The 18,468-nt window shown below is 33.8% G+C and overlaps 1 protein-coding gene across 1 annotated transcript in view; it reads left to right on the plus strand.

The window, feature by feature from the left end:
• LOC134708641 (protein mesh-like) overlaps window positions 1-18,468 on the plus strand; it is a 34,585-nt gene that overhangs the window by 10,345 nt on the left and 5,772 nt on the right. Inside the window, exons 6-14 of the mRNA XM_063569287.1 lie at window positions 3,205-3,341; window positions 4,366-4,520; window positions 5,653-5,943; window positions 6,895-7,169; window positions 10,169-10,312; window positions 11,378-11,536; window positions 12,316-12,468; window positions 15,206-15,331; window positions 17,323-17,568. Of these exons, the coding sequence (XP_063425357.1) occupies window positions 3,205-3,341; window positions 4,366-4,520; window positions 5,653-5,943; window positions 6,895-7,169; window positions 10,169-10,312; window positions 11,378-11,536; window positions 12,316-12,468; window positions 15,206-15,331; window positions 17,323-17,568 (1,686 nt within the window). The remainder of the gene's footprint in view (window positions 1-3,204; window positions 3,342-4,365; window positions 4,521-5,652; window positions 5,944-6,894; window positions 7,170-10,168; window positions 10,313-11,377; window positions 11,537-12,315; window positions 12,469-15,205; window positions 15,332-17,322; window positions 17,569-18,468) is intronic.

Consider the following 18,468-nt stretch of genomic DNA (forward strand, 5'->3'; position numbering starts at 1 on the left):
CTTAATTCACAGAGTCACATTAACAGTTCTACATAGACATAATACATCAGTTTTCACAGGAATATGTACGTTCGGTAGGTAGCTTAATTCACAGAGTCACATTAACAGTTCTACATAGACATAATACATCAGTTTTCACCGGGATATGTACGTTCGGTAGGTAGCTTAATTCACAGAGTCACATTAACAGTTCTACATACTAGTAGACATTATAAATCAATTTTCACAGGAATATCCACATTCGATAGGTAGGTGAATTCATAGAGTCAAATTAACAGTTCTACATTAATATAATACATCAGTTTTCACAGGAATATGTACATTCGGTACTAGGTAAGTAAATTCAAAAACATAAGATTTTTAACTGTTCACAGAAATATTCATACTCGATACATTATTCTTATTGTATCTATGACTATCACACATAAAAGAATGAGCATTTGTTGCCTTTTGATGGAGTGGATTAAACGAGGTCAGTCGTTTTTTCAAACAGCAGCGAATAATTGAGAGTATTTCAATACCTCATTTCAGATAAAAGATATACAATACCCGTTTCTGAAAGTTTGAATTTAGGTTATAATATCAAATAAGGGAAGTGACCTGTGAGCTACTTCCTTCGTATCCAAACCTTGTCTTCACTTGATTTACTCAATGGATCGGGACTTTAAAAAACAAACGTCCTCGCTTTGACTTTGGTAAGTTATTGATCGACCCAAGACCGGATCAAAGCATTGAAGTGAACAATCATGTCTATCAAGTAACTCGTGTTTTTACCGCTGAAGGTTGAAATAATCAATCGTCAAAGCAATTATCTGATTGATCAATTAAGACAACAGATTTTTACCGATGTTCAAGATGGAATTTTTTTCAATCTCATTGTTCGTGTACAATTTGTCCAGGCTATCATCAGCACAGTAGTCCGTACTTTAGTTCTGGGATAAAAATATGCATAGATCTAGTGTTTTATTTAAACTTGCAGTTGTATGCAGATCGTTTAAATTATTACCCTCGTGCATTGCCGTTAAACCTTGTGCGGGTTTTTACTTTTTGTTATTTTTGGCTCTATTATCTATTTAAGGTTTTTGTCAAGCCTGCGACTTTTGTCGCAGAAAGCTCGACATAGGGATAGTGATCCGGTGGCGGCGGCTACGGCGACGGCGGCGGCGGCGGTGTAAGCTCACTTTTTTAAAGCTTTATATTTTAGAAGGTGGGAGACCTGGATGCTTCATACTTTGTATATGGACGCCTCATGTTACGAAGTTTCCGTCAGTCACACGTCCAATGTCCTTGACCTCATTTTTATGGTTTAGTGACTACTTGAAAATAAAGTTTTTGTAATGTTGAATTCTCTCTTATTATAAGTAATAGGATAACTATATTTGGTATGTGCGTACCTTGCAAGGTCCTCTTGCCCGTCAGAAAGTTTTCACTTGACCTCGACCTTATTTCATGGATCAGTGAACAAGGTTAAATTTTGGTGGTCAAGTCCATAACTGAGATACTATAAGCAATAGGTCTAGTATATTTGGTGTATGGAAACACTGTAAGGTGTACATGTCTAACTGGCAGGTGTCATCTGACCTTAATTATAGTTAAGTTTTTGTGTTTTGGTCTGTTTTTTCTTATACTGTATGCAATAGGTCTTCTATATTTTGTGTATGGAATGGTTGTAAGGTGTACAGGTCTACCTGGCAGGTGTCATATAACCTTGACCTCATTTTCATGGTTCAGTGGTCAAAGTTAAGTTTTTTGTGTTTTGGCCTTTTTTTCTAATAGCAATAGGTCAACTATATTTGGTGTATGGAAATATTTTATGATCTACATGTCAGTCGCGCAGGTTTTATTTGACCTTGACCTCATTTTTTACGGTTCATTGCTCAGTGTTAAGCTTTTATGTTTTGGTCTGTTTTTATTAAACTATAAGCAATAAATCAACTTTATTTGTTGTATGGAAGAATTGTTAGCTGTACATGCCTACCTGCCATGGTTCATATGATCTTTACCTCATTTTCATGGTTCAAAGGTCAATGTTTAGTTTTCTTGGTTTATGTTAAGTTTATGTGACAGTTGTAATAGAGCTTTATTATTAGGACTATCAACGTAATATGAATGATTAGTAAAGAAGGCGAGACATTTCAGTGTGTGCACTCTTGTTATTATGTTTTGTTGAAATATGCTACTGGTGCAGTAAAATTGGTACCGATAATGCAATGGGTTTTGACTTGACAGTAATACAATGTAGTTTTTTTTGTAGATTTACAACCATAACTCTCATCCTGTCTCTCACATTTTTTTACTAATTTTTTTCCCAACAAGTTTGTGAGAGATGAATTGATGTTAAATTTGTTTATTCGGTTTAAACCATGTACTCTCTTGTCGACTTCTTTTGTCAGATTTACAATCAACTGCATTCATTTGTTTTCTTTTGCATATTTATTTGTTAGTTTGTTTGGAATTTCAATTGTGTTGTATGTGTCTGTAATGTATGTTTATAGAGCTTTGGCTGTTTGATACACATTATTGTCGCATTAAACTTTTTTTTTTTGGGGGGGGGGGGTGCTTATCCAATTTTGTTAATAAAACGGAACTATTTAGAACAACTACCACACAAGGGAGGTTTAGCTAGCTATAAACTAAATTGACCTGTTTAGCCCACCATTTTCTATCGCTAATGCGTTTTCAAGTTAGAAATATAACAGTTGCTTTCCATTCGTTTCGATAATTGATATTGTCTATCCTTTTGTTTGTCAGGATCTTTATATTGTTGAATTCGCCTCCAGTATATTTTTTCCACGAAATCTATGTCGAAGGTTTTTTTCTATTCAAAGTCAGACCAAGCACAAACCAAACCATACATTACTTTTTAGCCATTATGAGGATTTTACTTATTCAATTTGTGTCCTCCCCTTTAATCACCTCCAGAATTACTTAGATAGACAAGCCATTTGATAATGTACATTCCATTTTAATTTTCCTCGGGGTATGGTATTTTTGTTATTTTACTTTTTATTACATAGCTTTTTTATTCTGTTCGTTCAAATTTCCTAAAAGTGTTAAGGTCAATCCCCGTTCTACATTGCTTACCTTTTAATAAAATGACCTTTAATAATTATTTATTGTAAGTATCTGTTTTTTGTGAAGAAAATAGCCTCAGGATTTCTATCTGCCTGATATTTATAGCTTTGTTTTTCATTTTTTATGCAGTGAATCCAGCAAGCCTGAAGCCAAACCTATATAGAGTCAAACCAGAACAATGGAAAATTGGCGAAAATGTTACGTTAAAATGGGGAGAGTTACCATTTGAGGCAGATACAATTGCAATCGAACTGTTGACCCTCACTGTAAATAAGTATTTTTATTCTTCAACTTAAACATGTACTTATGTGAGGTTTAGGAATTTGTGTCAGATGTTTGGACTCGTTGTTTATTTTCTATAGAAACAAACATATCAAATTACAAACCTTATTGTAAATATTGAAAGGTATATTGTTACAGTTAAAAAGTATATGTCAAAAATAGAAGTACAGCAGTCAACATTGTGTTATCAAAATAAACATCATAAGGCAACTCTAGCCGACATTAGATTAAGCTCAATTGTGACAGGTTTTTTTTAAAGATAATTGAATATAAAAAAAAAAATATTAAACCACTGTTCAATAACCTTTTTTCAAAATTTCATGCAATTTTATCAAAATTCGAACACACCTTCGTCGTAATAAAAGAATGTTATTAAGATTAAAATTATAGATATTTTCTGATAAATTGGGTTAAGTTTTTGTAATAACAATTAGATACAAGTATGTTTATGTTTTTTAGACATATGGACTTGTCAAATTACCATTGCATTATTAAAAGTGTGAACCCAACCTAATTTGTTTATCAAAGACAGTATCAAGCAAACTTTTGTAAAGATTTTTTTTCGAGTTTTACAAACAAATAGACCAATCAAGGATAATTAATATATTTCATAATTTGAAAAACAGCAACTGAAAAAACTTTCATTTTGTTTTATTTTCGTATTTAATTGATAAATAGATCTGGTTTCAACAGTCACTTTTAACTTTTACACTTACAGATGCAATCGGGGGCGAGACAGGTGGTTCCCACCACTTTTGACAAATTTATACTTGTACAAATCATTTTTAAAGCAACCAAGATCTAAATTTACTGACTTTCAAAATAGAAATATTGACTTCCAGAGGGCAAGTGCAACATACTGTAATAATTTAAAAAGGATAGGATCAAGTCTATTTGAAGCATGATATCATATATTTAGGCTGAATTACGAAAATGTATTAAAGTGATAAAAAGTTCTGTTGTAATACATTATTGAACATGTCGAACAAACGAAACTTTTTTATTTAGAAAATTAACAACACTCTACAACTGCATCGGGAGACATATGTTGCTAGAAAATTACCGTTATTGAAAACACATGTTTTCCGTCTACTGAGTGGTTCAGGTCAGGCTGCTGTGTTACGTATTCATTCGGAACCGGAGGATTCAAACCAAGATACTTCGTAAGTATTATTATATATTAAGCACATTTATATAAAGCTCAGCATGCTATGCTTTAAAAACTTAAAATATTGTGTGAGTCTTTGAAGAAACAAACAAATTTTACATTAACACATGAGCTGATGAATCAGCTAAAGATGATTTTATTGTTCTAAAGGTAAACAGATGCGCACTGGAAAGTCATGTTTTGACACAACAAAGGCATTCGTGTAAATACCATTCTAGGTTAATGTATTCCCACTGCAAAGAATTACGTTTTAACATGTCACTATATATTGCTACTTAGTGACAGTTGTGTAATCACCATTATACGTAAAAAGATGCGCACTGCAAATACACACGTTTTGACACTAGTTGATATGTGCTGCAAAGGCAAACGTTTGAACACTACTTTTGGTAAGTAAATGAAGAATAAGCCTTAGATACTTGATCAGTGTCATTATAACGTCTAATTGGATTGAATTTCTTTTACATAAATCCTTAATAAATTGTTGATTGACATAAAATTTAAGTGAGTGAAGTACATGAATCCACTCCAATAACCTGGAACTTCACAATTAATATGGCATAAATAGGAGTCATCTTTACAACTCAAACTTACGACTACGATCGGTCGTAAGTCATGAAGACTATCTCATCTTGCTATAGTATAACATTTGACTTTTCAACCCTGTTAACAAGTATTCCCCATTCCAAACTAAAAGACAAATTGAAAGAGTTGGTATTATTTTGTTTCATTAAAAACGAAAGGAGAACGTAGATACAAGTATCTTGTCTTAGGGAGGGTTAAATTCTATTTTGTAAAGAATCACTCTGATTTAAACAAAACAAACAAACTGTATTTCTTTAACTGGGTTAAAAAATACAAGGATCATATAAAAAAAATTAAAGCTGTGCTAAACACTTTTCTCGGTCACACGAACTTATCATGTTGATATTGTTTCTCAGCAGGCATATTGTATACAATCATCTCGTACATTGCACCAAATACATTTGTAAAAAAAATCAATTTAATTTTACATATTTGTATACGGTTCCCAACATGAAAATGAAACAAAGGTTGTAGAAACCATTCACATAATTTGTGTTCTTCAAAACTGATGTTGATGCAGTGCTATTTTTGTTTACTTTTAGCTTGTTAGCCTCTGGATGGTCGGATGTGTTTGTTATGTTGCCACCAGACGGAAAATCTCTTTTATCTGCATGTTATGACTGGAATGATCGGGAGGAGAAACATCCTTCCTTGGAAAGACACCAAATCGACACCTGTCCATGTACTATAGCCCAGGCTAGACTGGACATATCTAGGTTTAATCCCGATCCTCATTGCAATACACTAGTAGACCATAATATTGATAATGATACTAGTATTAATTGTATCTACCTCGTAGGAGCTTTACAATGTTTGCGAATGGCGTTCCCTGGGTAAGAAAAAAAGTAAAATCGAAATAAATGTACTTTTTCTCCATTTGTATACCAATAAAGTTTGTTTCAACTCCGGCTTTTATAAAAATTGTACTTGTAATGTTTTGGCGACATCACTTCAAATAGAAATCCCTTTCATTGTTAATTAACTTGTTAGCAGTGTATACTCACCATTCATGCCATTAATTAAGACATGTGTAAAGGGTACTGTACAAGAAGAACATGGTTTGACCCTCAAAAAGTGACAGGGCGACCTTTCTCAAGGACATCCGTAATTCATACCTATTTGAATGGTTTTACACTAGTAATTTTGGTGTCTATAGCTTGTTGTTCGATGTGAGCCAAGGCTCCGTGTTGAGGGCCGTTCATTGAAATATAATGGTTTGCGTTTATAAATTGTTATTTAGATAGAGAGTTGTCTCATTGGCACTCACACCACATCGCCTGTATCTATATCCTGTAGTAGGCTGTAACGTCATCCGGTACGAACACAAAACGATTTTCGGTTTTTTTTCATCCTCAAGATGGATTAAATTATTGATTTAGTTTGCGTCTTTCTGATAATAGATATTCACTTTGCATTTTACAAACAACGTAAGGATGAATAAACCAACTTGAGTCATCAAAATCTGACAATATACAAATGAAGCACACCGATAGAAACTTTTTTCAGGACAAACGGGAGATTGAAAAAATACGGTTCAAATGTTATTGCATCAGATGTACATTTCGAAAACTAAATATGTCACGTCAATTATGTCCCATTCATAATTGTTTTAAATCCAAAATCTAACAAAAGCTTACATAACCGAAAAGAAATGAAAAAAGGTCATAACAAGGAGTCAAATCTTCGTTCTATGAACCATATTGAATATTCCAAATAATCAAATAATCTGCTCTTAAGGGATATCACAAATGTATTGCAACAAATGATTGATAATGACATTTCAGAAACATGGGACATGACAACCAGTGTTGTTATAACAGTGACGGGACTCTTATAGAAACTAATACTAAAACCTTTGGTGGAACGGCGAATAGATACCACTACAAAGGAGGTGCAAACGATAATATCCCTTACTTGTCTAACATTTATGACGATGTAGTACCGTATATGTATTGCTGTCAATATCCAGTACATTACAACCTAGACGTAGATACTTGTCAAAGATTTTTAAGGAGAAGACCACCATCACGCTGTTCGGGGTACATTCCGCCAAGATCCGGTATGATATTTTTTTATTTCAAATGATATCGAATTACTTAATTATTCAAAAATCTGTATCAATGAGTTGTGTGTTAATTGTACAAAATATGAAAAATATCACACATTTAATAGTAACCTTGGTGCTTTAATCGAAAAACATTGCATAAGTGGTGTTGATGTTCGTGTATTCGTGCTCATGGGTAGCAATTTATCTCAAGTTTATCGTTGCTTCAATGCCAGTCGTTTTTTTCTATATTTCGTTGTGACTCATTATCGCATGTGTACAGGTATCAGGAACAAGGTGGGTACTATTAGTTCATCCGGTGCACTTAATATATTATCAGAATTTATTTTGTGATAGAAAAATGACAAAATTCAAACCGCAGTTTATAAATCACGTCATAAACTTATAAATTGGGGAAATGACGCATATACGAATAAGAAGATACGGTACTTTTGACAACTCTCCATAAAAGACCAAATCACACGGTAATTAACAACTATACTAAGGTCAGCGTACGGCCTCCAACAATGAACAACAACATTATCGCATTTTTAGTCTATAAAAAGATAATGTAAGTACTTTAAAACAGAACAAAAACGAGCTACTTATTTTTCAAAATATTGAACAGAAAATGAATATGTTACACAGCACAACAAACTACAACCACTGATTTACAAGCTCCTAACTTTGAACAGCACATACATAATGTAACTTATATCTTCATTATCATATCTACATTATCTAGGTAATAGGGTTTTTTTTCGAGGTTTTTGTATCACCTAAATTATTTTATGGGTTTAAAACTTTTCTTGGAATATTGTGAATTGTACGTGTGTATAGAAGCACGAAAAGTATACAAGAGAGGGACGAACGATACCAAAGGGACAGTCAATCTCATTAATCGAAAATAAACTGACGACGCCATGGCTATAAATGAAAAAGACAAACAGACAAACAAAAGTACACATGGCACAACATAGAAAACTAAAGAATAGACAACACGAACCCCACCAAAAGCTAGGGGTGGTCTCGTGTGCTTCGGAAGGGTAAGCAGATTATGCTCCACATGTGGCACCCGTCGTGTTGCTTATGTGCTAACAAATCCGGTAAAATTCTAATACGGTAGGTCAAATTCATGAAAGGGAATGGGATTGTAGTTGCGACGCAAGTAACATATCCGATATCCTTTGTGAAACGGTTATTCTATTACGGTCAACCAATTCGTGATGGCGTCCGTAAAATTTAAGAAGGGATGATTTCAACTTAACCATTTGGCACTCTTGGTTAAATAGCTTCCTAGTGAGTAGCAACCGTCTATCAAGAAAAGGAAATGCAAGCACGGGAATATAAATTCGGAGATATATACCCCGTATGCAGATGCTTCTGGAACGTTGCTACTTAGAAACGGGGAATTCTCCATTGGAAAGCTAAAATCATCTTTTTTGTCCCCGATAGTACCAGGCCAGTAGTCAACATTTCGGTGTGGTCATTTTTAAAAATTTCCTGTTAACAAAACTTTGAATTTTTCGAAAAACTAAGGATTTTCTTATCCCAGGCATAGATAATCTTAGCCGTATTTGGCACATTCTTTTGGAATTTTGGATCCTCAATGCTCTTCAACTTTGTATAATTATTTGGCTTCATAAATATTTCGATATGAGCGTCACTGATGAGTCTTATGTAGACCGAACCGCGTTTGGCGTAGAAAATTTTAATCATGGTACCTTTGATAACTATTTAAACCACTGGATCGATGCCACTGCTGGTGGACGTTTCATTCCCGAGGGTATCACCAGCCCAGTAGTCAACAATTCGGTGTTGACATGAATATCAACAATGTGGTCATTTTAATAAATTTCCTGTTAGCAAAACTTTGAATTTTTCGAAAAAAATAAGGATTTTCGTATTCCAGGAATATATTACCTTAGCCGTATTTGGCACATTTTTGGGGAATTTTGGGATCCTCTATGCTCTTCAACTTTGTACTTTCGATATTTCGATATGAGCGTCACTGATGAGTCTTATGTAGACCAAACACGCGTCTGGCGTAGTCAACTATAATCCTGGTACCTGGTAACTATTGTCATAAAGTTTTGTTTTCAACCGACCCTCATTGTCAATTTCTAGATGTAAATCTAGATATGAGGCCGACTTAACTGTATCTGTAGTTTCCTTCATCTCTAGTTCGATGGGATAGATGCGTTCCACGTAGTCACAAAATTTTGAATTATTTAGTGAAAGAACATCATCTATATAGCAGAAAGTAGAGTTAAAGGGTATCGCTAACTTTTTATCTTTCTTCCTAAAAAGTTCCTGTATGAAGCCAGCCTCATAATGATAAAGAAACAAGTCGGCAAGTAGAGAGTCACAATTTGTTCCCATTGGAATGCCGATAGTCCTTTGAAAAACACGTCCTCTGAACGTAACAAATATGTTGTCAATCAAGAAACACATGAGGGTCCTTGATAATTGTGCAAGAGTGAATGAGGTTTCAATGACCACCTGTTTTCAAATTTCATTTCAAGCTTATAAATCTTACATTAACACCGAATGAATATATCATGCTATTCAAATAAAGAACTTGGAAATATAATTCTGATCTATCATAGATGAGTAGGTTTATAAAGGTGTATGTATGTGATTCATGATATTCTAGTGATCAATACATAAATCTACAAGTATATAAAGGAAATTGTTTTAGAGGGGCATAAGCTATGAGATGTAAAAATAAAATAGAAACTTTTTGTTCAATCATAATGTAAGTACTATAGTGAAATAATAATTCGCTTTTTTTACGTTGATTGTGCTTCATTAAGCTGGAAATAAGTAATTAGTTAAATTTGGTTTCTACTGTGTTCTTTTGATTAGTTTAAAGTATCCAATTTCACCATACTTGGCCTCAGTAGTATTTTTTTCTATAATTCAATTTACTTGTTAATATAGACTGTAGAAATTATCCCTAGCATAATTGATGATAACTATCATGTAAACTACTGAATCTTTGTTTTAACCAGCATCCTCCAGGGGTGATCCTCACCTTGTTACATTGGATGGTCTGGATTATACATTCAATGGCGTAGGAGAATTTACTATGATACAAAGTAAAGATAATCATCTAATATTACAGGCAAGAATGGAACAGTTTAAAGACAAACATGGTACGTCATGGATAATCCGGTTTAATATTGTTATAAGCAGTGCTTTAAAGAAGTCAAGCTTCACGTGAAAATCACCTAAGATTCACATTAAAATAGCTTATACGTGAAACTCACGTGAAATCAGTTCATGTAATTTACAAGAATCTCGTGTTAAACTAGTGTGATTTTTATGTGATCAAATTCATGAAAAATACCAGTTTTTGATTGAAAAAGTTCACTTAAAATGCATGTGAAAAAATCTAATAGTTCGTGTCTTTGTGTGTTGCATTGCCGTTAGTTTTTGTTGCACTTCTTTGTTTCTGTTCTTCCGTTGTTTTTCTCTTACAGTTGAAGTTTTCTCTCGGTTTGAGGACGTAACCAAGGTTTGCGTTTCTCACTAGATTTGTGACTTTTGAATAGCGATATACTTTTGTTGTCTTTATTTCTTTATGTAAAATTCATTTGAATCTCAATTCAAACGATTTTTTTCACTTGAGTTTCACGTATAACCTATTCTGATTCTGACGTTAAATTTATCACGTGGATTTTTATGTGAGATTCATGTTAATGTGTTCAACTTTGATGTTTATCTTCTTTGTATCGATTTCATCAGATTAGCTTTTATTGAACTGATTTTTATACTTTGTTTTTATATTGTGCTTCTGCACCACTGTCCCAGTTAAATGGGATGGTTGCGCGTCCACAAATATTGTTCCCCCTCATTATCTCATCTCCTACAGATGTACTTCAAAAAAGCATCTATGTCAAATGGGATAATTTCAACTTTCCAATTCTAAACTCCTATTTCCCAGTATAATAAAACCATCAAATTCATCGTTTGGTGTTTACAAAGGAAATAAGTAAACGTTCGAGCATGTTTAAACCGTCACAACCTAGAAAACTAGAGTGTTGTTTTACCTCAACTTATCAGTAAATATCACATGCCTTCAATAAAGACCACATTCCGTAAAGGATGGAAGTAAATTAATTAAAACAATAGAACACGACTGGTGAGGTTTGTTGCATGGAATTTGAAAATGAAAATAACAAATCGTTAAATGAATATTTGCACGTTTGTTATTGCAGGTACTCTAAAGCAAGCTAGTGTTATAACCTCGATAGCGTTTCGTTGTAACAATGACTCTGACATCGTTGAAGTAAGATTGAATGAAATCAGAATGTGTGATGTACTGATTAATGGACAGTTACTAGAATTCATGGATACCAACACTGTTGATGTCGAAGGTTAATAACTATTCAACATTGTTTAAATGGTTTTATTCTTTTTGCCGAAGTTGTTTGCAATGGGGAAAATATGACCTTATCATGCTAAATGCTACTTGTTCAATCACAAAAATACTGAACTTAGAGGAAAATCAATTTGGAAAGTCCATAATCACATGGCAAAATCAAATAACAAAATGAATCAAAAACGAATGGACAAGTACTGTCATATTCCTGACTTGGTACAGGCATTTTCAAATGTAGAAAATGGTGGATTTAACCTGGTTCTTTAGCGTTAACCCTCTCACTTTAATGACAGTCCGTAATAGTTCCAATAGTATAATAATTGTTTACTCTATATTACTGACACCTTTTACAAATTAGGTAAATTCTATAATGCCAGCGTCCAATAATAACTGTGCATCATGTTATACAGTGTTACTAGATTCAGTCAATTAAATTGTATAGGTCCCATAAATTAATATGAACTACTAGTATGTCGTTTCAGAACTAAACTTTACGACAAATGGACGATTTCACCTTTCCCATTTTGAACTTTCAATTTGAAAGAAGCAATATTTCAATTTAATTGTTGTTCCTTTTAGTAGTTGCCACGGTGACGGGTGTTCCAGAAGATATTAGTTGTCCCTTTTCAAGTAGGAATACATATTAGTATAACTGATTATTTTTAGAATTAGCGGATTAATTCTGAGACACTTTTTAAGCTCTTATAATAACCTTAAAAATTACTTCTCCCTAATGAAATCACATTGTTTTTATCTATCGTTTCGTTAATTTAGGTGCGACGATAATAAATTCCAGAGGCAATAATACTGATATAGAAAGTATCTGGACATCGGTCACCTGCAGATACCCGAATATAGCAGTAAATGTCACAGCTATGGCTAAAATGATTAATATCAATATAGTGATAGCAGGAAATTCTTTACGAGGTAATTTTTTTGGGGGAAATTGTATAATTACAGCATTTTTTTCCATATTCATAATAAGGGAAAATTCCGTCGAATTATTCTGAAAGATATACAGATAATATATTCAAAGACAATAATTTGTGCCTCGGAGACTGAGTTTTTCAAACACAGATTTCTCATCATTTCGGCTTCCAAATTTGAATCGAACACGTTTTTGTGTTGCATGAAGAGATATGTATGCAAAAAGATATTTTTAAAAAGCATACTTTTGAGATTTCCGACCATCACAATAATCCTTAACCTTGAACTCAGACAAATGCCGTAATGTTGCTTCGAATCACGGCACGAAGCATATTGTTTCACTGGATGTCCGCGCGTCTTAAAATTATAACCCAACTATTGCCTTATGATAATGCTTTAGTTCTTATGGCTACAATGAGATAGTAAATTTGGAGCAAGTCATGGAGAGGAACGATTGGTCATAGTAAAGTTTAAAAGTGAATAACAGTATGGGTATTAACAATTATTGTTTCATGTTGACGTGATATGGGATAACAATATTTGTACTTAATTTTCTCATTTACAGGTTGTCAAAAGATTGATGGGTACCTTTTCTGAGAGACAATTTGTCCGTTAGATATGTACTATTTTCTTATTTACAGGTTTAGTCAAAAGATTGATGGGTTCCTTTCCTGAGAGACAATTTGTCCGTTAGATATGTACTATTTTCTTATTTACAGGTTTAGTCAAAAGATTGAAGGGTACCTTTTCTGAGAGACAATTTGTCCGTTAGATATGTACTATTTTCTTATTTACAGGTTTAGTCAAAAGATTGATGGGTACCTTTTCTGAGAGACAATTTGTCCGTTAGATATGTACTATTTTCTTATTTACAGGTTTAGTCAAAAGATTGATGGGTTCCTTTCCTGAGAGACAATTTGTCCGTTAGATATGTACTATTTTCTTATTTACAGGTTTAGTCAAAAGATTGATGGGTACCTTTTCTGTGGGACAACGTTCCCTAAAGGTCTGCTCTTTTTTTTTTAATTATTTACAGGTTTTGCCAAAGGATTGTTGTGTAACTTTCCAGGGGCGGATCCAGGATTTTGGAAAGGGGGGCGAATAAAAATTGCCTGGCGGAGCGAGGCGAAAAAATTGTGGGACCTTTTTTCGGCTAAAAACATAAAATAAGTGTAATATGCACTATTTAAACGGTTCCTGGCTTAGGGCATGTATATTTTATAGTTGTTGTATTAAAAGTGTAAGGGTTGGACATTTTTTTTATGCTGTTTACTCCCTGTTAATTGTCTATCTTAAAATTATAGTATTGACCCAAAGCTATGTACTGATATATTTGATGTAGAACTTGTCAATAAAAAATAGACATGGAAATTCGATAAAATTTACAATACGACCGACACGAGTTAAAAAAGACAAACAAGCAGTTTTTATCAAAATGTTTGATTGATATGTTTCACCCAAAATAACTTAGAGAACCGAAGTGAGGGGTTCCAAATCCCCAAAGATTACGAAAGTGTCTGAAATGGCAACGAAGTTAGAATGATGGTCGGCAAATGGAGACATAAAGGTCACACACAGCAGGCAGGTTACATTAAAGTATTCAATATATATAAGTCCAGCGAAACAGACGTTCAAGTCAGACACGCATACCCCGGCCACAAAAAACTACGCCCGTTTTATTCATAATGTTCATTTCATGCTAAATAGTTTTGTTGGAAATTTTCGCTTTTAATAGCAAAAATGTGAACAAGACTTGTTTTCAATCCAGATACGGCCAGAATTTTTTTTTAAGGCAAGAACCAGAGTCTATTTTTCTCTCTCAAAATCTAAGACTGCCTCCCCAAATCAAATGGTTTGTACCTGAGACTTGAAATTTTTCTAGAGCTTATGATAAAATTAAGAATGGAAATGGGGAATGTGTCAAAGAGACAACAACCCGACCATAGAAAAACAACAACAGAAGGTCACGGACAGGTCTTCAATGTAGCGAGAAATTTCCGCGCCTGGAGGCGTCCATCAGCTGGCCCCTTATCAAATATATATATACATACTAGTTCAGTGATAATGAACGCCATACTAATTTTCAAATTGTACACACGAAACTAAAATTAAAATAACACAAAACTAACAGACGTCAGAGGCTCCTGACTTGGAACAGGCGCAAAAATGCGGCGGGGTGACTGGGGATCATATTCAACTTTGCTATTTATAAAATAAGCTGGGGCATTTGGGGTTAAACATGTTTTCGTAGGTAAATAATATTGTGGAACTTATTTTTTCATGAGAGTGTAATAGTCTATAGATACTATTACTTTCTGTTTAGTGGAATAGTGAAATAGAAGTCTATACGTTCGTGCTCAACCCTGTGTCGCTTTGAAGGTTTCCTGATTGTCATGACATCCGCAGCCTAAGCAATGTGTATTACTGTAATTTGAATTTCAAAATGTCCGTGTGCCGTTTTTTCAACGCACTGACCAACTCCACCATAGCAAATCACACGACATTCACAATCAGGAAATACAAGCGAAAATTATCTTTATAAGGAAAGAATTGTCGTATAAAAATGGAATACTCGGGAAATGGCAAAGTTCACGAAGTTAAGTCTGATAAATAATTTTACCCAAAAAAAAAAGTCCGAGCAAAGGGTGTACGCCCTCTACACCCCTCTGAATCCGCCACTGCTTTCCTTGGAGACAATGTTTTCCTTAAGATGTGCATTATATTTTTTTATTTACAGGTTCCGTCAAAGGACTGTTGGGTAACTTTAACGGTAAACAGAGCGATGATTTAACAAATGCTGATGACAGAATCATACCAATAAACTCATCTCTAGACGTAATTCATCATAAATTTGGATTAAAATGTAGGTGAATCGTAATAGTTCTGAGCTGACAAAATAAATTGATGTGTTTATCAGATTGTAAAGACAAATAACTTTTCAAGGAAACAGAAGATGTATTTCAGATTTAAATTATCTACACGTATGAAACTATTCATGTACATTGGTTTTGTCAACGAATACAATATAACGTATATTCACATAAAACGCAGCTCGGACGCTAACCGTTCAGTGCAAGGTTATTCCGACCGAGCATTACAAATTATCAGTCACTAGTTTTTTCTTAATAATACCACAAAAAAATAACAGGTCAATCAAAAAAGTATTAAATCGACCAAATTCGAAAATATAGATATTTGTAAACTTTATTGCACATGGAATTGTAAATGACATCTAATTGAGCTAACTTGATTGAGGGCTGGAGAGAAATGGATAACCCAAAATCAGATAACCAATAGTAATGGGATGAGGGCTGGAGAGAAATGGATAAACCAAAATCATGTAACCAATAGTTATTGGATGAGGGCTGGAGAGAAATGGATAAACCAAAATCATATAACCAATAGTTATTGGATGAGGGCTGGAGAGAAATGCAGAAACCAAAATCTTATAACCAATAGTTATTGGATGAGGGCTGGAGAGAAATGGATAAACCAAAATCATGTAACCAATAGTTATTGGATGAGGGCTGGAGAGAAATGCAGAAACCAAAATCATTCAACCAATAGTTATTGGATGAGGGCTGGAGAGAAATGGAGAAACCAAAATCATGCAACCAATAGTTATTGGATGAGGGCTGGAGAGAAATGGATAAACCAAAATCATGTAACCAATAGTTATTGGGTGAGGGCTGGAGAGAAATGGATAAACCAAAGTCATGTAACCAATAGTTATTGGATGAGGGCTGGAGAGAAATGGATAAACCAAAGTCATGTAACCAATAGTTATTGGGTGAGGGCTGGAGAGAAATGGATAAACCAAAATCATGTAACCAATAGTTATTGGGTGAGGGCTGGAGAGAAATGGATAAACCAAAGTCATGTAACCAATAGTTATTGGATGAGGGCTGGAGAGAAATGGATAAACCAAAATCATGTTACCAATAGTTATTGGATGAGGGCTGGAGAGAAATGCAGAAACCAAAATCATGCAACCAATAGTTATTGGATGAGGGCTGGAGAGAAATGGATAAACCAAAATCATGTAACCAATAGTTATTGGGTGAGGGCAAGAGAGAAATGGATAAACCAAAGTCATGTAACCAATAGTTATTGGATGAGGGCTGGAGAGAAATGGATAAACCAAAATCATGTAACCAATAGTTACTGGGTGAGGGCTGGAGAGAAATGGATAAACCAAAATCATGTAAACAATAGTTATTGGATGAGGACTGGAGAGAAATGGATAAACCAAAATCATGTAACCAATAGTTATCGGATGAGGGCTGGAGAGAAATGGATAAACCAAAATCATATAACCAATAGTTATTGGATGAGGGCTGGAGAGAAATGAATAAACCAAAATCATATAACCAATAGTTAATAGATGAGGGCTGGAGAGAAATGGATAAACCAAAATCATGTAACTAATAGTTATTGGATGAGGGTTGGAGAGAAATGGATAAACCAAAATCATGTAACTAATAGTTATTGGATAAGGGTTGGAGAGAAATGGATAAACCAAAATCATGTAACCAATAGTTATTGGATGAGGGTTGGAGAGAAATGAATAAACCAAAATCATGTAACTAATAGTTATTGGATGAGGGCTGGAGAGAAATGGATAAACCAAAATCATGTAACCAATAGTTATTGGATGAGATATCTGCATGAATTAATTCAATAGTTCTTGTTCAAAGCTGGGACAGAAGTGTTGCACCATCAAATCGTGTTTTTGTTTCATTAAAAAGGATAAATAAGTTGTAAATGGTATCCGTTTTAATTGTTTTATCTCTTTTTTGTTTACCATAGTGTATGACATTGTCATTTATAGAAAATTTATTTCAATGTTTATAGGGCAAATACATGCTTCTGATTCATTGTTTACATACCCTGTGGGCAAAACTCACCAGTCATTCCAACACGTCGACTTCATACCTATATTTAACGTTACTGACCAGTGTCCGGGTAATGTTGCTGATGTATGTGGCGATGACCAGGCCTGTAGATTTGACTTTTGTACGACAGATGACACCAGTTTGGCAGAATCGACCAGAATTATGACAGAAGAAATCGAAGTTATGGCTGAAGTAGCTCTACCAGGTTTATATCAAAAACATTAGTTACGAACATGTTGTTATGTTGATTTGTTTTCCTGGTCTCATATTTGACATCTTCTTTCAGAAATTCTTAGTATAATTTAAGATTCTTGAAAAATATATCTTTGACTCGGTCAATTACTTTTATAGCTTTTACTAAATGTTAAGTTTATTTTGAGGTTCTCTATTCTCTTTGTTTTTATGTACGTTATTTGTCGTTTCGTTGTTGTGACTGTGTATGTCATAACAGTAAAAATGACATTGTGAGACATAAATTCTTAGTATAATTTAAGATTCTTGAAAAATATATCTTTGACTCGGTCAATTACTTTTACAAAAACTCACAAATCTTAAAGAAATACATGGGAGAATGACTTTAAAAATACTCCGTTTGTTTATTTTAGCAGATAACTAACTTGATAATAATCAAGATTTAGGTTGTGTCTCACAATGTCATTTTTACTGCTATGACATAAACAGTCACAACCACAACAACGAAACGACAAATGACGTACATAAAAACAAAAAGAACAGAGAACCTCAAAATAAACATAACATTTAGTCAAAGCTATGACCAAAACAAACCAAAGTTTTTTAAAATGAGTCGAAGCTATGACCAAAATAAACTAAATTTACATTGAGTCAAAACTATGGCCAAAAGAAACAAAATTTACATTGAGTCAAAGCTATGACAAAAAGAAACAAAATTAACGCTGGACAAAGCTATGACAAAAAAATACAAAATGTACATTGAGGCAAAGCTATGACAAAAAGAAACACAATTAACATTAAGGCAAAGATAAGACAAATATAAACAAAATTAATATTGAGGCAACGATATGACAAAAAGAAACACGATTAACATGAAGGCAAATGTAATACAAAAAGAAACAAAAATAAACAT

Source organism: Mytilus trossulus, chromosome 2 (genome assembly GCF_036588685.1).
Source record: "Mytilus trossulus isolate FHL-02 chromosome 2, PNRI_Mtr1.1.1.hap1, whole genome shotgun sequence".
Taxonomy (NCBI): Eukaryota; Metazoa; Mollusca; class Bivalvia; order Mytilida; family Mytilidae; genus Mytilus; species Mytilus trossulus.